The sequence below is a fragment of the Solenopsis invicta genome, chromosome 4 (assembly GCF_016802725.1).
Source record: "Solenopsis invicta isolate M01_SB chromosome 4, UNIL_Sinv_3.0, whole genome shotgun sequence".
In the NCBI taxonomy this organism is placed as follows: Eukaryota; Metazoa; Arthropoda; class Insecta; order Hymenoptera; family Formicidae; genus Solenopsis; species Solenopsis invicta.
The window spans coordinates 25356056-25382465 of NC_052667.1; the positions used below are offsets into that span (position 1 = coordinate 25356056).

At 30.4% G+C, this 26410-nt stretch overlaps 1 protein-coding gene across 1 annotated transcript in view; it reads right to left on the bottom strand.

The window, feature by feature from the left end:
• Positions 1-3378: 3378 nt before the first annotated feature.
• The window catches only part of LOC113002670 (short-chain dehydrogenase/reductase family 16C member 6), a 30362-nt gene continuing 7330 nt past the window's right edge, over positions 3379-26410 (bottom strand). Inside the window, 11 exon segments of the mRNA XM_039448183.1 lie at positions 3379-5022; positions 5200-5325; positions 5535-5655; positions 6470-6599; positions 6811-6846; positions 6848-6992; positions 7107-7190; positions 7192-7259; positions 7891-8037; positions 24742-24821; positions 25794-25877. Coding sequence (XP_039304117.1) covers positions 4947-5022; positions 5200-5325; positions 5535-5655; positions 6470-6599; positions 6811-6846; positions 6848-6992; positions 7107-7190; positions 7192-7259; positions 7891-8022 — 918 coding nt within the window. The 5' untranslated portion in view covers positions 8023-8037; positions 24742-24821; positions 25794-25877 and the 3' untranslated portion in view covers positions 3379-4946.

Consider the following 26410-nt stretch of genomic DNA (forward strand, 5'->3'; position numbering starts at 1 on the left):
TAGCAATAGAGCGCGCGCTTTCCGCGCACTGGCGCTATAATAACATAGTAACAGTCAGTTGAGTCAAGTCGTAAATTTTTTAACATGTCACATGCACGAGCGACTATTCATAAAAAAATTTTTACCTTCTGTATGCTCATATAATTAAAAATAAAGTCAGTCGTTTTATTAAGTGCAAGTATATTTTTGATACGTTCTATACAGAGTTGGGCCAAAATGTAATTTGTAATTGTTAATTGTTACAAATAATTAAATTAAGTAATTAAAAAAAGTAATTGTGTACAAATTACAATTAATTGTTTATTATTAATTGAATAACTGTAATTGTAATTAGATTAAGAACTACTAAAAGTACAAATCCATCGTTTAAGGCTGCGCTTCGAAATTTGTTGTCAATACTAAAAATTTATAGTATATGTAACGTCAATTATAGATTTTTAGTATAGGTGGCTAGGCATTAATGTCGCCCATACACACACTTTGCATAATCGTAATCGTAACACGTACCGTAAGATATAGATAACAATTTGATAAACAGTAATTGAACTAATGTCATTGTTATGATACTCTACGAATGCGTATTAAGAAAATTCATTACGTTGTTAGGTAATATAAAAAAATCATGTTTTATTACAAAAATTACAAAGCAGAATATTTTGTCAAAAAGTTCATAAACAATAACAGTAAATTTTAATGAACAATAATGAACAATAAATTAATAAACATTTATTAATGAACATTATTAAAGTAATACTGAAATTCTTTTTTATGGGCGGATTGTAAACGTGAAATTATAATCAAATGATCAATAATAAATTTTTGTTCGAAAATTACATTTTGTAATTATATAATATAGTAGTACGTTTGATATATTTAGATATTACTGTTGCTTTTTTTTTAAATCATAAGTTAAATTAGAATTTTTAGAATAACGTTTCTCAAACATCTCATCTGAAAGCCGATTCGCTTTGGGACAATTCGTAATTGTGGCATATGAAAAAAGCCATTCTACTGAGGCAGACGAAGGTAACAAAGTATTAAATTTTACAAATGTTTTTTTTATTCTTTTTCTGGATATCTATCCAATAAATGCAAATCTTTGTTAATGCATGCATTGTGCAGGTTGTGTGTGATACAGAACTGTGATTCATTCACTGTTATGCGGTGTTATGACGGAAAATTCTTTTCTCTTTTTCTCACGCCATCCGTCTAAAATTTATTCTAGAAAAGGAAATTAAATTCATAAGCGTCTTCCAATCAATTAAATAAAAATATAGAAAATAATACTGATGAAACATTAATTTTTTGATTACATAATGATTCAGTATACAAACTATCATCGTAAACCGAGATCACAAAATTTTTACAATTAATATTGAGCGCGGAATTCGAGAAATTCACAGCGCGGTTCTCGAGCACGCTACCAGCGCGACCACCCCATCTTTCCGATGTAATAAAAAATAGTAATCACAATAAAACATTGACTTTTAAATCGTGTAAATTGCATGCTGCTACCGCACCATACACGTCGAATTGAGATAATTCAAAAATAAGAATTTGTAAAATTGTCAGAAAATTTCTTCTCTCTTTCGGGGTAAATTAAAACTAAAATTATATCATAATAACAGTGAAATATTAACTTTTTTGATCACATAATAATTCTGTATACAGGCTACTATCATCCCAAATACATCGAATTATAATTTTGTAAAAATTATAATTTATATTGATATGTGAAACATAAGGAATTCACGTCGCGACATCGCGCGCGCTATCCCCGTGACTCGCGACTCTCTTAGGGCCAGTTTCACAACTACCGATTAACTTAACATACCGGTTAAGTGTTAACCGTGATTGATTATTTCTAGTCAATTCTACTTAACGACAAATACAATTGGTCAATTCCGATAGAATAATCAGCCGATTAAATTAACCGATGGTTGTGAAACTGGCCCTTACTCGCCAAGACCTGCTAGCGCGAGGCGTGGCGCGGTCGCGAAACGATGCGGTATTCGAGGGGCTTCGCGTTGTGACAAACTGTCGCACCGAATTTTCCGCAAACTGAGGAATCGCCCCTCAGTACCTCTCGTCTACATATGTTGGCTGCATACACATAGAGCAAAATCGGAGCTCCTAACTTCAGATCGGGCTTGCTGGTCGGCATCATGGTGGAAGAAACACCAATTATTCAGTAATTTTCTTATGGTTTTTGCAAAATTAACTTCATATTTTGCAGAAACCATAAGAAAATTACTGAATAATCTATAAATATTTCAGGAATATTCATAAAAGTTTTCAATATATTTCCTAGAATAATCACACAATGTTCCAGGAATATTCTTTAAATATTCTTAGAATAATCATAAAATGTTTTCATTACTTTTTCTAGAATGTTTATATAATATTCTTCAAGAATATCTATAAAATATTTATGTAATAATCCGTATTTTTCAAGTTTATTGGAATATTTATAGAATATTATCTAAATATGCATAGCAAATTCTAAAAAAGTTTTTCAGAATATTTACAGCAAATTCTATGAATATTTTAAGAATATTTAAGGAAAGTTCTATAAATATTAAAAATATTCTATATTTATCAAAATATTTATAAAACATTCCATGCATTTTCTAAATATTGAACATTTATTAGAATATTTATACAATATTTTATAGATATTTTGTATAGACTATATTCCATGATATATTTATAGAATATTCCTAAAATATTTTGAATAACTCAAGGAATATTAGAATACTCATAGAATATATGTAGCATATTCCTAGCATATTCTTTGCTGTATGGGACGCTCCTGAGCCAACGCTGGCGACATAGGGTGCGAGCACTCTGTTGCATTGTCATTTCTTACGCACCGAAAAAAGGATAATTCGACCTACGCGGATAATGTCGCGTGAAAGTGTTATTAATTGTAATTGTGACAATTTTTTTGCAGTAAACAATAAACGAAATCACAGTGGCAAAGGATTAAGTTTCTTCCCACTGAACATTAGTAGTCTGTCGAGTGAGTCTTGTGAGCTGTTTCTTTAAAGCTTTATTATCCACTGTAATAACTTCTTTCAATTTAGCATTTTGAACATTTATTTTGCTAGTTTAAATTGCACATGTTTTATTTAATTTTAACTTTAAATTTTCATTTTTTGTTAACAGAGATTTTATCTTACAGTTGAACATTAGAGGTTGTCTTAAATTCATATCAGATTTATTAAGATTAATATCCGTGTCTAAATTATTTTAATTTATATTTACATTTAATTCTGTCAATAATTGCTTTGTCGAAATCAGACTCTTTAATAATGGACAGTGATTGGCATGGGGATATGAACATGTATGTACAGAAACGCACTTATTAAACTCATCTTTTTTTTATTAAGTACTTTTTACAAACGTTTATTAAAAAGTATCATGTGTATTTGTTATATAACGCACGCTTTGTTTATTTCTTGATATTATACAAGGTTAGAACAACAATTTGTAAAAAACTTGGAAAAATAGTAGACAGACTGGCCTTGTCTTCTATGAATATCATTAATTTTAATTGATTTACATTTGTGATAGCTTGCATTTTATCTTGTGACTTCTAATAGTGATATATCCTTTCTGAAAAAATCCGTGTTAAATCGATAGTTGCAGTCTCTCGAAGTTTATTATTGCCGCTTTTCCAAAATGCTCATTGGTTCTCGCGTTGTGCTTACTTCGTGAGCTGCTGTCATCGTGGAGATTGCGTTTTGACAGTTATAGATATAACTGTTCTGTTACATGCATCGTGAGATTAATAGTGTATGGGGTTAATGGTGTAATAATAATATTATGACATAATGGTTGTGACATAATTGTTACATTCATCGCGAGAATGATAGTGTTATAATAATATTTTGTTGTTCCTGTTTACTACGTTATAGCTGCGCGCGCGCGCGTGTGTGTGTGTGTAATACTAAATATACTAAATTAAAAATGGGAAAAAATGTCCATGTAATCATGTAGATTTATTATAAAAAATATATATTTAGTTAAAAGTATAAATATTTTAATAAATTGGTAAATAGATATGGTAATTGGTACACACGAATAAAAAAAAATTTTTTAATTTTATAAAAAATGTATAAATTTTTTCATATTTTTTATATTATATAAATTTGATGATGCTGAAGCTAGCAGACGGACTTAGCAGACGGCCGCTGCGCAACACGCTCGACGCAGCGGTTCTCAACGAAATTTTCCCTCACAGCGTCTGCTGCTCTCACAAATTTTTTTAAGCAACTACTTTAACAGCATACATTATATACCACTACACAACAGTGGTACAAAGTGACACTTTAGGTTTAACAAAGAAAACATGCTAAAAACATCATATAAGATGTTCAGAGAATTACAGGCTGCATTCGGAATTAAATTCCCGGAAATAAGTTTGTATGTCGACTTCTAAGAGGGTTCATTTTTTTATAATTTGCACACACCTTCGGGATGACACTAGAGAGTTACCAGTAAATTTTTAACAAATGAGCCCTCTTAGAAGTCGAGATATAAATAAATAATTGTTAAATTGAACGACTTTTTGTCGTATGTCTTGGAAATAAATTTGTTTATAAGGTTCAGCATCATATAAATTTGTAGTGTGTGTGAAGCTGGCACATCATTTGGTGGAAAATCACTAAACATTGACAGTTCTGGGTTTATTTTCAATAGTTCTACAGTTCCTGATAGATAAAACAAATAGTAAAACAAATAAAACAAATTAACTTTAAATTTAACTTAAGTTTACATTTCCCTTAACTTTTACTGGTTAGTTTTTTGTCCATGTAACTTTTGACGTAACTAAATTAATTTTAGTTACGTCAAAATAAACCATTAACTTTTCATAACTTAAAAGTTAAAAAAATACATTAATTTACGCAACCCTGATTCTATAGTATCATCTTAGGTTGATATTATATAGGTTCTTCAGGATACATTTTTACATCAATGAAGTCTAATATGTACTTCAATGCTTTGTCGGGTAAAAGTCTGTAAAATAAAAATTATATTTATGTTAGACAAAAAAGTAGAGAAAATGTAATTATAACGTAACGTTAATATTATATATTTATGTTAAATTATCTCGTAGTTTATTGTCATAGATTTAAAAACATTGAAAGTGTACTATGAGACTACTTCTCAATTTTATTCAAGTAATTTATGTACCTTCCTATTTTAAACGTGGGCAACCAGTAGGAAGGTATGCTTTTGTTTTTGTAATTTCCTCTTTGCGCGTCAATTATTGATAAAGCCACTTTCTGCGGTGATAATTCTTTTATTATTCTTGGAAATCTATATGGATAAACAAAATTAAATTACAAAAAATTGTCATAAACATTTTATTAATTAAATAATGTTGATCTATGAAAAAAGTTTTATCACAAGAAAAATGTACATCGTAATAAAAATCTGATTTTATCGAATATGGCAACGTGTAAGAGGAAAGGATATGATGCATTTGATATTGTAAAATATTTCTTCACTGTTGCAAACTTACTTACCTTATTTTTACGTTTTCAACCATTCCGGTATGTACAAAAAATGGATATATAGTCGTGAATTTTATAGAAGACTTTCCATTACTCAGTACACGTAGTTCCTCAGATACAGTTTCCATTAGTGCTGTAATATATAAATGTAATATCAATGTATATTAGAAAAAAATACCTCATATCATTGTTTCTACAGTTTTATATCATATACATTATTAATACTAGGTGTAAAATACACACACACACACACACACACACACACACACACACACACAATCTATTATTTACACATATTAACAATTTTTGGTCTGCGTATGTATTACATTGTTACACTATATATATAACTAAATAATAAACGACTATGATACGAATGAAGACGCACATTTTTATTGTAAGCGTTAGAATATTTTTTTAAAAGCACATGTTAAAGTATTTGTTAGAGCCCTTATAGGCTTTCAATAATTCACTGCTGAAAGCCTATTATTCTTGCGAATAGGCGGACTGTAATGCCGGAGAGGACTGCTTTTAGGGAAGTACTCGCACTCTTTTTCTTAGACGACTGCTTTATTCTTGTTGGCGAACAGAAACAGTCCACGCTCTCTGGCAGTGAGCATTTCTGCCAATTTACAAGGCGAAGGGCGCCATGTTGACATGGCGGCTTCGTTAGAATGGCGAGCAATACAATATGATTTTATAAAATGCGTACACATACAAACAGTATTTTTAAATATTACAATATTTTAAAATATTCAAAATATAATGATTGTAATTTAAAATATTTTGTTTTATATTTAGATAAGATTAATATTCTTACATATCGATCAGGACGGTACTGTCGTCGGCAAACCGCAAAGTGTCAATAATAAATATACATATTAAAATCTTGTTTCATACTGAATAATTTCTTATATGTATCTGTAGAACATGTTTGTGAGATGCACTACCTTTGACTGCAAATTTTGTAGGGCAGTAAACCGTCCCATAAGGAATGCCAATCAGTCCTGCTACCGATGAGAGAGCAACAACATGACCATGATTCTTTTTCATCATACTTGGTAAAAATGCTGTCAATATCTAAAAGTAATTTCCGTTTGTGAACAATGATTGGCGAAGGTGTAATATACTCGTCTATTATATACTCGTTTAATTATGTATTATCTAAATTGTTTAATTATACATTTTATTCACGAATAATAAGCAGATAAAACGTATTATTTCCAAAAATAATAGTTAACGATTATTTTTATATCTAGTAACTTTGATATATTTTCGGCATATTATTTATCCAATAATGCGCTGTTACATTAACATCTATGGCTCGTGTCTTTGATTTCATCGGGTCTCTGATTTAGTAATGATTTAATAAACAATATACCGGCGTTATTGATCAAAATAGTAACGTCGCCTACTTCTTCTTTTACTTTTTCAGCTACCCTAAAAACTTGTTCTCTATCTGCTACATCGCATCTGTAAAACGTGACATTATTTTAATTAATAGACATTTACGCAAATATATGTAAATTTTATTGAGTTTATTTTTTTAATTCACTGAGTTTTATTAAAAATAGCCGACCAATTTACCGATATGCATAAACAGAGTCTATTCCCATTTTCTTAATATCACTCATCGTTTCATTGTTGGTTCTTTCATCGATATCCCAACATTACTGTTGCTCCTAACGAAGCATAGCCAGTCGCTAATTCTTTTCCGATGCCATGACCTGCACCTGTTATCTTAAAATATAAAAAAGTATACTTAATATTATAATTATTACAAATTAAATGTACATATATAAATTTAATGTAAGGAATTATCTCTTAAAATATTTTGAGTATCTGACTATCTTTAATATATATAAAGTCCGATTTTATTTTTGACAGGCAATTATCTTGAAAAATATAGAAAATATGAAATAATTTTTCAAATAAAACTTGTACACTTTGAACGGGAATAAATAATGGTAAAATTAATTTTTGAAAAAAATCAATTTTTAATGTGAAATCATTTCATTTTTAGAAGTGGAATTGTATACATATGTATATATGCATATATGGTAAACTTTAATAGTCTAATTTGAACATATTCATTAAAATGTTAATTGAATTTTTTAAATATGCAGATTAGCGTCTGGAATAATTTTTCTGTTACTTGTTTTATTGTAAATAATAATTATGTAATAACATATTATGTAAATTTTATACATACATAAAATTATATACACGTAATCTAATAATAGGTATAATACAACATATATTTTTGTATATAAAGATATAATTTCCAATAATTTTTTTATGCAATAAAAATAATTTATTATCTTAGATATCTTTGAAATAATTATGCATACATAAAAACTTTTATACGTACCAAAACGATTTCACCAGTTACGCTTTTCTTCTTTATTGGAACAATTACTCTGTATATATCCTCGCAGATGTAATATAAAATTTTCAAAATAAGCAATAATATCTCTGCTAAAAGTAGTATGATATTATACATTTTTGTTCTAATTATCTGAAAAATAAGCGACGTTTTATAAGAATTTTTTATCAGAACAATTTAGTAATTATTGATACAAAAATATCTTTTAATTTTGTTAATTTTTCTTTGATTAGATGATATATTTTTAATTGCAAATACGTATATATAGTATGTAATTATGATGTTGTATTAAATATTTACTTTTCTAAATTTTTGCTGAGACACTGATGATTAATTTGTATATTAAAAAACACGGTAGTGCCTCATGTTATATAATATAAAATATATAAATAATATTATATATATGGAGTATATCAAGGAGTATATGTATACATCATAACTACAAAGCTTTAAAGCAACAAATAAATAAGATGATTTATATTAAATTTAGAACATTTGTTGTTAAATATAAAACGTAATTGTTGTTAATATTTTATAATTTATTTATATTTAAAGAAAAAAAATAAAGGCCAAGAAAACAAGCTAAATATATTATAGATACTCATAGTATTAATGTATTGAACAGCGTTGTTAAAAGTAAACATTTCAAACATATAATAGGCCATCTTAATAAAATGAATATATGTTCATTGTATATTCAACATTAACTTTTATATTTAATTTTTATTAATTATTTATTTAAAAAATATATGTTTACATGTATAAATTATAGTGTTAAAAATGTTATGAAATGCAATGTACTTTTTTAAGTTACACAAGTATAATTAAATTAAATGTATTTATAACTGAAAAATATATTGTGAGCATGTTTAATGCACTTTTGACAATATTAAATGTTTATAATGTACCTGCTTGAAATTTGCTTTTGTTACGTTACAGTAAATTTTGCTACGTTTTTTTTAACAGTGTTAGCAATTAAAATACATATATAGTGAATAAATAAATATGTAAATTAAAAATATAAGCAGTTAAAACGTAATCGCTCGAAGTTAAAATACAAAAGAAAAAGTCTGATATATATATGTGAAAATAAATCATAGTCATGTAAATAAAAAGAAAATGTAAAAGTATCTTAAATTAATTCATCTGCAATGTAATTTGCAAAAAGACAAACAATGTGAAAGTCAGAGTTATTAAATGCGATTAATCAAAATTTCAAAATCACTACGAAAGAAATCATTCTTGTAAAAATTATCAAAAATTATCATTTATGACAAATAAAATATAAATTAGAAATTAAATCAAGACGATAAGAGCATACTTGTGGATACAATAACGACAAATGTCATCGTATTAAATAATGTAATGTGCTTTAGTTTGCTTTAGCTTTGCTGCTTTTTTTCTTGAAAGATCTGTCATTTTCAGTCACCGACTACTAATGATAACTTTAAATAATGAGACGATGTTTTAATTGTACACTACAAACGGCAAGGATTAATATTAGAGATAATTTATGTAAGTAATTAAAAGCATGATTTAAAATAGTCAAAGTGATACAGAATTGCTTTCTGATATGATGTTGAAGCTAGCAGCAGATTCGCAGCAGCAGATTCGTCAAAGCAGGGACTCTTATTCAAAATAAAATACATAAGAAACTGTGTGTGTGAAGCTGGCGTATCATTTCGTGGAAACTCACGAAATGTTGAGAGTTCTGGCTTTATTTACAATAGTTCTATAGTTCCTGATAGATAAAATAAATAGTTCTGATCTTTAAAGCGAAAAAAACGTATAGGACAAAGTGAGACGCCAGGTTCACGCAGCGTCTCAGTTTGTCCTGCGTCATTTTCCAGACCCAATTCTTGTAGGATTTTAAAAGATCTATAGTTCTAGATGAGTTCTAGAAAGAGTTCTAGCGTTTAACATAGTTTATTTAATAAAAAAAACAAAATTATTATAAAATATTTATTTTATAATATTACATAATAGAGTTCCATGTACAAAAAAATATTTCTCCTCCAGTTCTGAATGTATCTAAACGCCTTCCGAAGAGTTCCGGTCGATTGCATAATTTATTAGTTAATAATAAATTGTTAACTCCCGCGAAACACGTATTTTGTCATATATGGGTGAGACGCTGGTCTTTATTCGAGAGTTCTGTGTACCAAAAAATATTTTTCCAATAGTTCTTAACACAACAAAGCGCCTTCCGAAGAGTTCCGGGCGATTGCATAATTTATTAGTTAATAATAAATTGTTAACTCTCGCCAAACACGAATTTGTCATATATGCGTGAGACGCTGGTCTTTATTCGAGAATTCTGTTTAACAAACAATATTTTTCCAATAGTTCTTAACACAACAAAGCGCCTTCCGAAGAGTTCCGGTCGATTCCATTATTTAATATTTAATAAAAAATTATTAACTCCCGCCAAACACGTATTTTTTCATACATAATTTATTAGTTGACGCTGCAGCGTCTCACCCATATATGACAAATTCGTGTTTGGCGGGAGTTAATAATTTTTTATTAAATATTGAATAACTGAATCGACCGGAACTCTTCGCAAGGCGCTTTGTTACGTTAAGAACTATTGGAAAAATATTTTTTGGTACACAGAACTCTCGAATAAAGACCAGCGTCTCACCCATATATGACAAATTCGTGTTTGGCGGGAGTTAACAATTTATTATTAACTAATAAATTATGCAATCGCCCGGAACTCTTTGGAAGGCGCTTTGTTGTGTTAAGAACTATTGGAAAAATATTTTTTGGTACACAGAACTCTCGAATAAAGACCAGCGTCTCACCCATATATGACAAAATACGTGTTTCGCGGGAGTTAACAATTTATTATTAACTAATAAAATGCAATCGACCGGAACTTTTCGGAAGGCGTTTCGGAAGGATTTAGATACATTCAGAACTGGAGGTGAAATATTTTTTTGTACACGGAACTCTATTATGTAATATTATAAAATAAATATTTTATAATAATTTTGTTTTTTTTATTAAATAAACTATGTTAAACGCTAGAACTCTTTCTAGAACTCATCTAGAACTATAGATCTTTTAAAATCCTACAAGAATTGGGTCTGGAAAATGACGCAGGACAAACTGAGACGCTGCGTGAACCTGGCGTCTCACTTTGTCCTATACGTTTTTTTCGCTTTAAAGATCAGAACTATTTGTTTTATCTATCAGGAACTATAGAACTATTGTAAATAAAGCCAGAACTCTCAACATTTCGTGAGTTTCCACGAAATGATACGCCAGCTTCACACACACCGATAACGCAGCAACATGCGTTTGAGGTACTAAAAGAAAAGTTGACGACAGCACCGGTGTTGAGTTACCCGGACTTTAAAGAAATATTCATCGTCACGACAGATGCCTCGGACTTCGAAATACTGTCACAAGGGCCGATAGAACAAAGCCGCTCGACAGTTTACGTTAGCCGAATTTTAGGCAAAACAGAACAAAACTACAACACAACAAAAAAGGAATTACTAGCAATCGTATAGGCAACAAAATATTTTCGACCGTACTTATACGGCACACACTTTAAAATAATAACTGACTACAAACCGCTGACATGGCTGTTCAGCGTAAGTGACCCAGGCTTTCAATTGATACGGTGGAGACACAAACTAGAGAAATACGATTACGCGAAATAATCCACCGAGCTAGAAAAAGAATGACAACTGAGCAGAAACCCGAGCCCGGATTAGGTAAATATCGTCAAGCAAATAGAGAGAGAGTATACAGAGGAAGAAAAGGAAAAATTCCTATACGAATATCACGATGCACCCACAGGAGAGCGTGGAACGCACCTTAAATCGCCTGAAGATAGAACATAAGTGGTCAAGAATGGCCAATGACGTTTTGGTTTAAGTAATAGTATACTGAATACCACAACACAAAAAAATCTGACAAGTTCAACAAAAAAAATTGAATCTTTAGGTCGTCCAGGTAAGTAACGTCAAACGATAGTACCTTTAAATTATAAATATCAAAAAAGTGCAAAGTCTCACTGCAGCAGACACTTTGCTATGATGGATATTGAGTCGCGTAAATATTTCGATTGTTTAATAATATATTATTGTTAAAAGAATTTGCAGCAAAAATTGTACGAATGATATTGCAATACCATCATGTTCTAAAAACATTGTTATAAATAATAATATGATGTGTAACCTGTCACAAAAAAGTTACATAGGTACAAATGAGGTACTAAATTTGCCACAACATATTAACAAGATGGAGAACATTGAAAATGTGAACACGGAAAATTTACCGATAATATTTAATGGTATAAATATATTATAATTAATAAATATAACGTTTATCTAAAAATATATAAAGCATTATTAAAAAAACATTAATTGCAATATTGTAGGATACCCTTCAACAAATGACAATAACCAAAATTTGGACCTAAAACGTAAATAATTTTTCAAAATTAAAATGTTTGTAAGAAACTATGTTATTTTATATATCTTTCTCTTCCTCACCCAGACTCTATTATTTGGGTTGGACGTAACATTACCACCACTTGGGTTTTATTAAAAAAAATAAAGATACTATCGCTTGCATTTTATTTGTTAAAAGTAGTACAGCATTTATTTCAAAGAGCAAATTCTTTTTTAATTGACGCAATTTAATGATTCCATATATCTTTTTTGGAAAAATACATTTAGGTTAGATTAAATTTAAGATATTTGTTTTTAAGTAAATACGACTTGAGTTGGAATAGGAAGATTCTGTAATGATAATACAGAGATAGTAGGTTTGTATAAAAATTAAAAAGAGTACCACATGGATTAGAATAGGTACTGCAAGACACGAGGTCACGGTCAGGTTATACTCTGGCCTTTTTAAATCATGACTGAGAGCTAGCTTTCCTTCATTCGCAGGATCGGTGTCTTGAAAATGCGACACCGCATATTACGCGTCGTCGCCTCAAAGAAGTATTCGCGGTGGTCCGTGAATACTTCTTTGTGAATACATCAATAAAGCCCGAGGTTCCAAAAACAAGAAGTGAGTTATAACCAAGGAAGTGAAACCTACATATGAAAAGTGGAATCAGATATGTGAAAACGAAAACGGGGATAAATGCATGCGCGCGCATGACGTCATGCAGTGATGGGATTATTCCTACTACGCGATTATTTCCACTACGCTACTTTTTAGTCGCCATTTTGAGTGTAGTCGCAAAGTATAGAAAGCACGTGGTTAGGATTGTTTGTGCAATTTTTCGTTTGCAATACATATTTTATATAATTAAGACTTTGATTATCCAAGTTTTTTTTCCTATCCGAATTGAACAAACTTTGGATTGACCTTCTGGCTGAGCTCTGTAGGAAGCCAAATCATTCAAGATAAAATTGTATTACTAAAGCCGGACCAAACAGTACATACAATTCATCATAATTCATTATGATTACAGATATACTTTTGTAAGTATGAATTTTCATAACTGTAAGAACTTTCTTCTTTTTTAAATAAATTCTATAATATGATTTGATAAAACTTTGAGCTTCCTAATGCCAGCTGGCATCTCATGATATGACTGATTAGCATTTCATTATTTCATATTGTTCACTGACTTGAAAATGTTATTGAGAGTTTTTTTTGTTATTTGTATTACACAACACACACAATACATGTTTGTAAACAATGCAAATCTTTACACTTAAATTTGAAAACTTTATCATACAGAACTGCAAATATAGCGAATCGTTGATCAAAAGATTTTCATTTTTCTTCTTGATGTTTTAGTTATTACACTTACAGAGCGGAGTAAAAAATTTTTTGATGTTGAAGACAAATTCCTTTTTAGCTAATATCTGACAATGCTGACGCAATACTATACTATAAAGTAGCACACTTCGAAAGTTTGTTATTTTATTTTTCTAATTTTCTAAATTATTCGATAATATCTTATTTCTTAACAAAGACGCAGTAATAGATTTAAAATTTTTCTAGTAATCTAGAAAAATAAAGAAAATTCTATATAACAATTTTTTTTGTTTCAATAAAATAATTGCTGTTGAACGGTCAAAACAAGAGATATGGATTACAAAAAAAGAAAAGAATAAAGATTTATTATTTAAAAAAAAGAGTAAAATATGATTATTAAATGTTCTTAAAAATAATTACAGTTTTCTCTTGTTTTGACCATTAACACTAGTCTCATCCATTGTTAATGGAAATGCGATATATTATAATATATGTACGTATCATGATGTATCACGATATCTTCCATGCCTAAACAATAGTTGCGCTTTGTACGGTAGTAAATTAAATAAGAGATATTACGCACATGGTCTTTTTTTACGAACTAATGTATTTTCGCCATTAATGTAAGTGAACGCGTGAAGTAAAATGATTGTAAAATTAAATATAAAACTAAATGTAAAACTAAACGAAACGAAATGATAAATAATAAAATAGTGTCTTTTTTATGTTCGTAAACTTCCGTATATTCGCAGAGCAGGATAATTTTAGTCGCTGTTAAATTTGGAACCATACTTCACTGGACTTTTTTTCAGTGATTACATGCTTGTGGTCTGCGGAGCGCATTCATTTGATTGGTGACTTGGGCGAGTGATTACTTTATCGAAAGAGTGGTGTTGTTCACGAACAGTTACAAGTTGTCACAAGTATAAGTAGAACAAACTGGTCTTCTTTCTTGTGTCTTTCTCATGGTGGAAAAGTCTGAAAGTACTCTCGTAGTCGGTCGATGTAAAAAGGGTATGCGTTACAAATTCCAGTGATCATAACGGTTTTCTTTAATTAAGAAGCTAGTAGTAGTTTTTAGCAAATCTTGCAACCAAGAAAAGCTCAATTTAAGCAGCTTATTTATCCAAGTAGCTATATTTCGTCCAAGTAACATCTAGTACCTCCGGAATCTTCCTCATAGAAGATGACGAGTGCAATGCATGTATAGATGGCCTCATTCTTCTGTCTTGCATATCCAACTATATGTAATGCTGGTAATGCGACCGTGCGCTCTTTAAATATAACGTCACAGTTAACAAGCTTTTGACATACTCAACTTTTTCAAATTTTCGTAAGCGTACGAAATGTTAGATTGTCCCAAAAGTTTTTTTCGTACAATAATTTGTGCGTTGCTCAACATTGCAAAACAACAAAAGACTAGATGCAAAGTCGGTTTTTTGTTGATGTTTGAAGTTTGTTCGTCTTAATTTTTAAACGTTTAATTCAATAAATTGGGTTATTTATAAATTCAATAAATTGGGTTATTTTGCACAATTAATTTCTATTAAAAAAGCAGAAAGAACTTTTGAGACAACCTATTACAATTATAAAAAATGCATTAACGTAAAATAATTCCTACTATGTTTATTATTTCGTAGGTCATTGGCTCCTGACAAGCGCGAAAGAGTTGATAATGTCATTTCATTCATTGTAAAAATGTTGAAAAAAAAAGTCTGCGGGTCTATGAACATGTTGATTATAAAGTCAAAAGAAACTTTGATGGATAATACATAATTCTTTCTTGAATACATATAATTTGAATTATACATTAAATTTAAATTCAAAACTTCTTTTTACAATGTATCGTATATGTATATGTATATACAAATCATAGATTAAACGCACTTTGAAGTTCTTTTCAAACATTTAATTGTTACATAGCGTGCGGAACAAAACGTATAATTATCCAATCAACGAAATCGACTGTTAGTTGATTATCAGGCAGAAGAAGTCTAAAGTTCAAATCAAATTAAAAATCAAACTAAATATCGACTTATGGTTGACTAACAATTGTTTTGATTATAGTCGGTTATCAGCCGATCAATTCAGTTATTTTTAAATAACCTTTTTATGCGCGACTCTTAGTTGACTTACATGATCAATTTACTGTTCAGACGACTATACATAGATTTTTAGTCAATTTAACGTCATCTGTATTTATTACTGATTTTTTTTGTAATAACCTCTTTTGTTCATGGGAAGAGAGTCACTTTGGAATCCGTGGATTCTTGGACAGTCGGGTGAATGTAGGAACCAGTAAACGATTCCGTGAACATATATGCGTCAAAATATAAAAATTCTAAAGCCAGGATAATAAATTTGTTGACTCTGGAATTAATTGCAGAGGTTCTGAGGAGTTCTCTCTAGGAAAAATATAAAGATCCTGAGAGAGCTCGCTTTGTTGGCTACGTCATTGCCTTTGTTCACTTGTATAGAGGCCCTCTTGAGAGGGAGAAAACTCCCGCTCACTCTAATACAAGAGAGTGTCAACTTTCATGTGAGTACATTGATTATGATGCACTGTCTGGCATTATTTTTACGGAGAACGCCTAGTCACGTGACTTTCTGTCTCTGACAGTGGTCCTTAGTGACTGCTTAGTGATTGTGCGCTCCGACGGGGCGTATTGTAATAATGTAAAAAGTTAATGATATAAGTCAAGTACAAGTTGAACATAAAAAGGTGACTTTTAATTTCCCCCAAAATAATTGGCCCTGAGTCAACTTACACGAAGTTAAAAAACAGTCAACAAAACTTAGCCTAGAAATAATTGGTTAACAGTCGATTTTAAGTAGATTAGGAGAAATTGAAAATGAAAATAATCACAGTGTAGATTCGTGATCTTGCAACAATTAATGCGAATAATCCCTTTTTTAAAAAAAGTATTGCAATGTTACTGAAACGATAGTTAATAGTGTGAAATCGAGCAACGCGTGAACTCCAAAATTCTATTTATTCTTTGATTTTACAGATTGTTCAATGATATTTTATAGTAAGTACAACCAAAGATGTCATTTTCGTCACTTTCAAATCACGGATCAAACAATAAGTTTCTCAATTTCAAGCAATGTAGATGAAAGAAATCAAATCTTTGTTTATGTAATAGTACTTTTTAATTATATTTTTAAGGATTTTACAGATATTTTCTTAAAAAATGCCAAATGATTCTCGAGTCGCCCTTGAGAGTAATGAACTAAAATGTTCACGAAATATTGGCATTAACGATATATCAAAACACTATATATCAAGACAACTTGTTAATCTGTTAGCATTTTTTATATATTTCTCTTTATTCCAATGAGGAAATAATTATTCAAAACAAGAAAAGATAGAAATTCTAAAAGTAATCACAACACTTTTTGTGTCTAAGTACGAAGAAATATGATTTTCAAATATTCTTAAAAATAATTCCAATCATCTCTCGTTTTGAACAATACAAATATATAAAAGCTAAATTAAAGATAACTTAATTCCTGCCGTTTTTTTGTCTATAAAATCGATTTGTTTTGAAGGAAAGATGAATGAATGCCTTAATCAAAATAATTTTCTTTATTTTCTATTACTTTTTCCCATTTCTCCGGCAACAGGGCAATCCCACGATGGTAGAACGCGGTGTCTTTCGAGGGGAACCATTCATCCACCCATTTTTGGACTTTGTTGTAACCGGAGAAGTGTGTGTCCGTAAGTGCGTGTTGCATCGATCGGAAGAGATGGTAATCCGACTCCAAGACTGAAGAGTAGGCTGGGTGCGGCAGAACTTCTCATTCAAGCTCGCAAGTACCTGCTTCAAGCTTTTCGCGATATGCGGTCGAGCGTTATCATGCAACAAAATAACTTTGCATCGATTGTTGACTACAGATGATTTTTTTTGCATCAATACGTCACTCAATTGGTATAATTGCTGTTGGTAGCAATCAGCTGTAACGGTTTTGTTTGAATCCAAGAATTTGTAATACAGCACACCTTTCTGGTCCCACCAAACGCATAGCAAGGTTTTATGCCCGTGAATATTCCTCTTCGGCGTTGAAGCGGATGATTGGCCGGGGTCCACTCATGATTTTTTCTGCTTGGGATTATCAAAATAAATCCATTTTTCATCGACAGTCACGATGCGCTACAAAAAACTCTTTTTTCTTTGCCTGACAAACAAAGAAGTTGCAATAGTCAAACGATTCAAAATGGCATTTTCTGACAATTCATGTGGTAGCACTTCCTTTTCTTATGAATCTTTCCCATGGCATGCAAGCGTTTTGAGACGGCTATTGGAGTAACACAGAACAGTTAACTGTTCTAACAACTCTAAAAGCGTTTGGGCTGGATTCTTATCGAGCAATTCTTGCAGCTCAACATCTTCAAATTTTTTCGGCTGTCCTGGACGTTCTTTGTCTCTCACATCAAAATTACCGTTTCGGAAGCGTTCAAACCAAACTCTAGATGTTCTTTCCGATAGAGTTTTATTACCATACACTTCGAATAATAAGCGATGCGCTTCAGCTGCGGTTCTTGAGGTCGAAGTAGTGAAGAAGCACATGTCGGAAAAACAGCTTATCGCGATTCATTTTAGATTGAAAAATGTCTTTGGCGTCGAGAAATCTAATCTACGAGGATTAAATCACTTTCAGCGATGTCTAAACTACAAAAGACATATGACTTCATCGTAAAAACTTGCCAGCGTTGAAGCCAGCACTCTCTAGTAGCGAGCAGCAGGAATTAAGTTTAACACCTAATATAACGATATAACATTTCGCTACGGAAACGTATATCAATTCTTTGCAGTTCTATATTGAGCTGGATCTGACATAATTGCATTTTATAGGAATTTTTGTTGCATAGTTTTTCAAACATTTGAATCGATATACAAATATAACCAGCAAACTATATTTTTTAAATTTCTAAATTTCTCCAAATAATTAAAAAAGTTTTTTGATTTATGTCATATTTTTTTTTATAAATTTGAGGACGAAGCATTTGAATTTATATACGAAAAATTATTTTAATTGTAAAGATTTAAAACAAAAGCTCTCATAAGATATGTGCGATGCACATATAACTCTCTTACGCAATTGTTGTTTGGAATACATAAATATTAGCTGGTGTTTAAGAAGCTTAAAGTTAAGACCGGGATCATTCCTTTCCCGTATCTTCTTCTCTTATTCCCAAAGGAACTTACATAATCCGTTCGTACGGATTCGATCTTGAAAAGTCCTGATCTAATCAACCACTACTCGCGCGCGCTTATGTGTGTGTGCGTATGTGTGTGCGCGTATGTGTGTATTTAATGGATGTATATTTAATGTGAAGAGATTTGCACCGCCAAATCTGGCGCCTTCTCGTTCCCGGCAACCAAGCGGCGTTCGCGCATATTGCGCGCCGCCTACTCATTCTTTATCACACACGTATCTACTCAATCACGCTATGGCGTGAACTGCCTTTTCTTTTGTAACGCACAAATAAAGACGTATTTCAATAACTCGCTTCGCTCATTTTAAGACCACATTATCATAATATTTTTCTAGAAAAAAAGGAAAGAATTTGCCAACTAGGAAGGGCCACTATGCAACAAATTCAGACTCTAATATGTTACATAGAAAAACATGCAGAAATTGCTTAAGTAAAATTGATCATCATAAACGCACATGATAATTTAAAGAAACAATATCAAGTCCTAGCAACACATTTAAATTCAGTGATTCCATATGGAAAAGCAAAAGATGTAAAATCTTAGAAGATTGAGTATATATAAATATTAACATTCTTACTGTTACATCCGGAGGATTCCACGATTTCTCTTCTTGCATCCCTCGTGTAAAATACAAAAACGAAACAAAACGAAGAAATTGTCCTTAAGATTTATAACACTTAATCATCGCATCCAAAGGCCCCCACAATTTTGCTCTTTACAATAACGCTGTCCCTTGTTTATTATTAGAAAAAGAATTGAAAGGTATCAGGCTCAAATATCGCGTCCAGAGTAATAAGTCGGCTAAATAGAAGCACAAAGAGGAAATCATGCGATGACAAAATTACGAGCATATTTGCTCACCCTAACATAGTAATTTATAAGAACAAAGCCGGAACGAAAAGGAAAAACAGAAATGATATTTAAGCCTGGCGACAGCAAACGATAACATTGAGTCGCGACGCCGGACGGAAACTATAAAACTATAAAATCTATAACTCCGGTTTTGTTCGTTCAAACGCACGTTTCATCACAAGCCCAAAGATGATTTATATGAAAAATGAGTACTAAATAAACGGTACAAAAATCGGCATCGAACGTTCCAGAAAGGGGGAAATCGTAAATAACGAATCCTTTAAGCGATTGGACGACGCACCTGTCCGTCCTTCTAAAAATTAAGACAACTCAGGAGAAGATGGAAAATTAACCAACGAGAGATCACCCAAAAAGATGATTGATAGTGAGCGTTGGTGAAATACCCGCTCATCAAATAACGAGCAAACCCAAAATTTCAACAGCAAATAATTTATGAAAGATTAGAGAAATCTCAAAAAGTTTTATCCAATCAAGTCTCCATCTCACCCACTTGATCATCTCCACGCCCTTTTTTTAAACCCTATAAAATGCAACTGCCGAGCGTCTCAGACATTCGCATTTGCATTCGCATTTGCACTTAAATAAACTTATAGGATCCAAATTAAACCCACCTCCTCTCAAACCATCGCAGGTAACACTAATAGAATTAATTCCCAACAACGTTAATAAAAAAGGAAAACAATATCAATCAATTATGTTAACTTCGAATTGTAACCATTAATTATGTTAATGTTAGTAAAGTTACCTTTTTATGTTTTAAATAAATAATCTCGGATATTTATAAAAGCATCGTGTGTTCCCTCAATTTTCCGAAATAACACATTATATTTAAGGGTTGTCTCTATAAATAACTTCATTGTTATTTTTATTTCAAATAACCAATGTTTAACGCGCTATAATCCATCATGTATTCAAGAAAAAAAAATAAATGTTAACTTTGTTTAAAAAAAAAACCTTAAGTGTTCAATAATTATTAATTAATAAATCTCATCCCGCTTTACTCCTAACTAAAAAGATCACACAAGGTCCGATCCCGAATTAAAGGGATTAAGTTCTCTGACTCTAATCAGGACCGACGATCGCACGGCTCAAGAATAGGTGTTAAAGCGTGTCACGGCACGCTGACCTATATTTCCTATATTTCATATCGTTTGCTCTTGTGCCGTACATCCGATCTGTACGGCTACGAGATAAAGCGTTAGGTCTCTCCACGCCTTGCTTGTATCCCAGGTAGCCTATCCTTCCTACCTTTCCTTCAAGGTTGGACGTAACAATTGTAATGTCATTTAAAATAGTATTTCCGAGAAAAAAAAATAAAAAAACAACACCGTATTTGATTAGCAAATTCGACTCGACTTTGAGTCAACGATTTATTCTTTTTAGTGGCATTTTTTGCAGTTTATTGACTCTTTTGAAGCTAAAAAAACAAAAAATAGATTCGAAAAAAAATCAGCAAATCGAATATACTAACATATTTTTTCTTCCTTACACGTAACAGTACATTATATTGTGAACACAATATAATATAATAATTATCTCTCCTACTTTATTTATATCAATGATACTTTTGATATACTTCTGTCATAGTCATAAACTAATAAGGTTATTACTAATAAAATGTATGGCTATTAATGTATGGTTAATACTAATAAAATATATAATACTAAATATTAATAATAATTTATTATATAATACTAAAAATAGATAGGTACATAGACAAAATATATTGTTTTATGCAGAGCTAGATCGATGTTTCATTTTTTGTACAGTTGATAATGTATATGGTCAAGATTGATGAAATGTGAGAAAAATTTATTTTTCACACATTTTTTCTACATTTTATGGATCCTGACCGTACTATCGCTTCCATTTTTTACACTTTCCACCGATAGAACTAAGAATATATAATAAATTCAAAGTTATATTTATTTTTTACTTTTATTAAACATATAAATCTTCTACTTTATCTCTAGTTTAGTTCTGGTTTTTGTGTTCTTTTAAGCTAGTACTAGATACACGCAAAGATATCATCGATATCATTTTGTATCAAATAATACATTTAATCCCACCCAAATTTGATTCTTTCTATATAGTACACAACTTATTTGCATGTTTTAATTATAGAATACTTTAAAGTATTATGTTTGTAATCTTGTATATACAATAAGTACAAATTAATTCTTTCAGAAATAATCGCTGCAAATACTTCCGACACGGTAAACAATATTGGACAAGTAATAAAGATTTGGCTACAACATGCCAGTGATCGAGTAAAACAAAAAGAAAAATAATATTTCAAAATATACATGCGCGCGCGCGCACACGCATACTTAATATTATATACTGTTATGCTATATATACTGTTTATACTGTTTACTTTATATCATACTGTTATATAACTTTATTACGTTATATAATTTTATAAATTATGAAATAAAGATAAGAATTTAAATAATTTCTAGTATTTTATTGTATTTCCTGCAAATAGCACAAAAAGTTTTCTCAATGAGTCCTCAATGAGTTCTTTAAAAGCTCAATAATTGCACTGTAAAAAGAATTCTTTAGGAAGAACAGATACCGTATTATATATGATTCTCAATTTAATTTATTATGGATATAAAATGATTTCTTTTGGAATATACTGCTAAACTTTTTATGTATTGTTATATGAACTCTTTTTTACTGACATTCCCTGTTGTACTTGGGAACACAAAATGAATTTCCAGCAAACACAGAATATAGCTGCAACATTGCATTGGTATAACGTGAGGTAACAGATGTTATTTCACAATCATGTAAAGGCAATTTAAAATGTTATTGGGGTACAATATAACTATTTTATGCAACTGTTACATTTTTTTGTTATTTTCTTGTAATATTGAAATAACAGCAACGTAACAAAACTTATATAATAGATTTTATATTTTATCTACATTGTCATTATATAAAATGTTAAATAATATTTATATTGCATCAGATATAACTACTACATTAAAATTACATTTAAATTTTGAATAGCTTTTAGTAGTGCCATTTTGCGACACGCGATTCACGTTTGACATTTGACTTATCCGTTTTACGACGATCCGAAATTTCGTGATACATTTGAATTCCCCATTTAAATACTGATTGAATATGACTGCTAAGGTGGGTTTAGTTTATCTAGAAAATCGAGAGACTATGAAATATAAGAGAAAACGATTGCTGGAAAGCATTTGGTTATGGAATTAAATTAAATGCACTCAAAGCTCCGCTCGTAGAGGTTATGGCCATTATTTTGTAAATTTTCTTTATCGCGTGCTAACGCAGCTATATATATATATATATATATATATATATATATATATATATATATAAAATATATAACGCGAATGTCGTGTTTTTCGTATAGAATTAGTTTAAAAACATGTGTCAATAACTTTCAAAAAATTCATACGAAACACAGCCAAACGCGTTAGTTGTATTAGCATGCGACAAACTATTTTTACAAATTAAGTAAGCAGCAGAACTTTGAATGCATTCAAATTCCGTGGTTGAATGCCCTTTAGCCATTGTTATGATTATTATTTATGCTGTAACTGATGTATAATACATGTACTATCGATTTCTATGTGCTTAGAAATATATTTTAGTATGTTGTGAAATTTATTTACTCTTTTGTATCGTAACAGATTTCAAAGTGTTTTTACAATAAAATAATATGTTCCGTGCAAGAACACATAAATTACAAGATGTTTATAAAACCAAATACTTGTAAATAAATTTGTTTTTACCTTCCTGTCTTTCTTAAGTTTAAGATATCACTTTTTAGATAAGAGCAAATTTTGCTTTTGCAAATGTGAGTCTTTACCACTCTTGTCGTGACTATAGTTTTCTGATTGTCTATGTGTAAGATTTTATAAATAACCAAATTTATAATCATAAGACAATAAGTTGAGTACCTTTCTTTTGTTGAATACACTTTTTATTAAAATTTTAACTCACATAGGCTAAAGCGTAAAGCGTTACAAAAATGTAAAGTTTAAATAAAGCTGTTAATGCTATAATTAAGAAAGCTAAATAAATTCAGAAATTTTTAATGTGCATAAAAGTTTGTTTAATACTAGAATTACTAAAAAAACTCATTTATATTTGGTATATACTGTTTAAAATATATACTTATAGAAATATTATAATCTTTATGGCTTGATCTCTTCATTAGAGATTCTTAATAAAAATCATCATAAAACTAATCTCTCTATCTAGAAACAACTCACTTTTACAGTCATATTTATTATTATGTGCTTCCATGGAGAATTAATGAAACAATAAATTATAAAAGATTTATATTTTTTTTCTTTGTTAAAACATAATTTCTTAGAAATATGTAATGCATATTCTTATCCCAGATAAGATCTTTGGATTAATTCTCTGTAAAAGCAAACAAATTGTTTGGTTTGCTTTTGCTTAGAATTAATTCAAAAACTTTTCTGGGATTAAGATGTGCAAGAAGCAAATTATTATAGATTAAGTGAGATTGGTAAAATAGCATCATTGCAGCAATATAACAACATTAAAACTTTACATAAGCTACATTGCGTCAATGTAACAAAGTGACGAACTAGGTTATTGATATATAATTGCAATTTTGCAATTACATAACAGCAATGTTTTCCCTCAGTTATATGTTACGTTGATATAATGTAACTATGATGTTCTATGAGTGGGAAATTATAACTAACATGGACGTTACATGTAATGAACACGTTATATTGCGTGTTACCTTTAAGTTTATTGCATCAACGTTGCTATTATATAGCTGTGTTTGCTGGGTTTTTTCATGATATTTTATGAAGATTAAAAGGAACTCATTGCTCTTTTAGCTGAGCTCAATGTAAACCTCTTAGGACTTTTTGGTGCCATCTGGGAATACTAGCAATGTAAGTTATTATAAATTAAATTACAATATACAAAAATATAATTAATTTATAAAATTGTTAACTTTATAAAATTGTTAACTTACCTTATTTTAGTATTGATAAAATACAAATATATAATGTTGAAATTTAAAAGAAACGGAATCTAGTGTGTAAGTGTCTAATTCTGGAATATAATAAAACGAATATATAATAGACTAATATTATATGTATAATAGACGGATATAATAAACAAATATACGGGTGATTATTAGGAGAAAGTAGGGTTATTGTACGCACTGGGTAATTGTACGCTTCGTGGTTTGGCATCTTCCCGATGAATACAGATTATATCACGACGATATTTGTAGGCTAAAGGTATTTTTTTAATATAACCACACGTTATATCATTTAAAAACGTAGTTAATTGAAAAAAAAAGAAAAAGTAAAATCATGATTTTTGTTGCGATTTCGGCGTTTAGAAAATAAGGCAATAAGTTCGTATTTTTACTTTATTCATTTAATCTTGTTTTACCTAACAAAATTACGTTTTTTCCTGCGTTCTTTGAGCTATTGCTTATTAAATTTACTTAAATAGTCATCAAGTAATTGTTTTTTTATGAAATCAAGTCCGCCGTGGACAATTTTACGCATCCATCTTGAAAAACGTGAGACCATGTGAGACCAACTATAGTGGCTGCGTTCCGATATACACTGCAAGTACTGAAAATCTATAGTTCATGTTACGTATACTATAGATTTTCAGTACTGGCAGTGAATTTCGGAACGCAGCCAGTGTCACTAGTACAGTGTAGTGTAGTGCAGCTAAAAGAATGGACTATAACCTCCGCGTACACTTATCCAACCGCGCGTACAATTACCTAAGGCGCGAGAAATTTTTTCGTTTATCTACTTGCCTCTTTTTGTTGAATACGAGTATATCATTACCAAATGAAAAATTGTTCAATATGACAATACATAATAATTAAAAAATGTTTAAAGTTTCTATTTCTGTACTCGTATTGATTTCAACTTCAAAAATCACTTTACTGCGATAAATTTCCCTTAAGTGCGTGCAATTTACCTACTTTCCCCTAATGACTGTTACAGCGTTTTACCCTGAGAGCATTCATACCGACAGAACTTGTGATATACCTACTAAGCGCTCGTTAGATGACTGCTGCTTCGGCCAGCACGCGCGCGCGCGTTCCGAACAGTGCCGAGTGATACGTATAGGCCCCTGCTGAAAAATTTTTCTCACATTACTTTTATATAATTTTTTAGAACATAATTTTATAGTTTTTTCAGATTCTTTTTATAAGAATTAGATTACTTTTCATAAATACTTTGAATGTCTACATTTTTTCTCAAAATTTTTAAATGTGTTAACTATGAAGTATCCTACAATTTTTATTATTTTTTTTTCTATAATTTCAGGTAAAATGTTATAAAATATAAAATAGTTAAAAGTATTTTATAAAAATTGTAGGATGAGAAATCTATGAACATTTCAGAATTCACACGTATGAAAAGTTTAAGGCTCCTGAGTACTCGCCGCGGCCATATTGAAGTCGTGACGTCAGAAGCGAGAAATTGCGTGAAATGACACGTAATTTTGTCCGACATGCCATTTGTAAATAAAGCCAATTTGGATAAAACAAACTAAGCAGATGACTTTAAAACACTTCTAAATATCGGTCACGACTATCCTTTTTCCGCCTAACAATCAGTAAATAGTTGTAAAAAGCATGTAAAGTGAAGCAATTGAAACAGGAA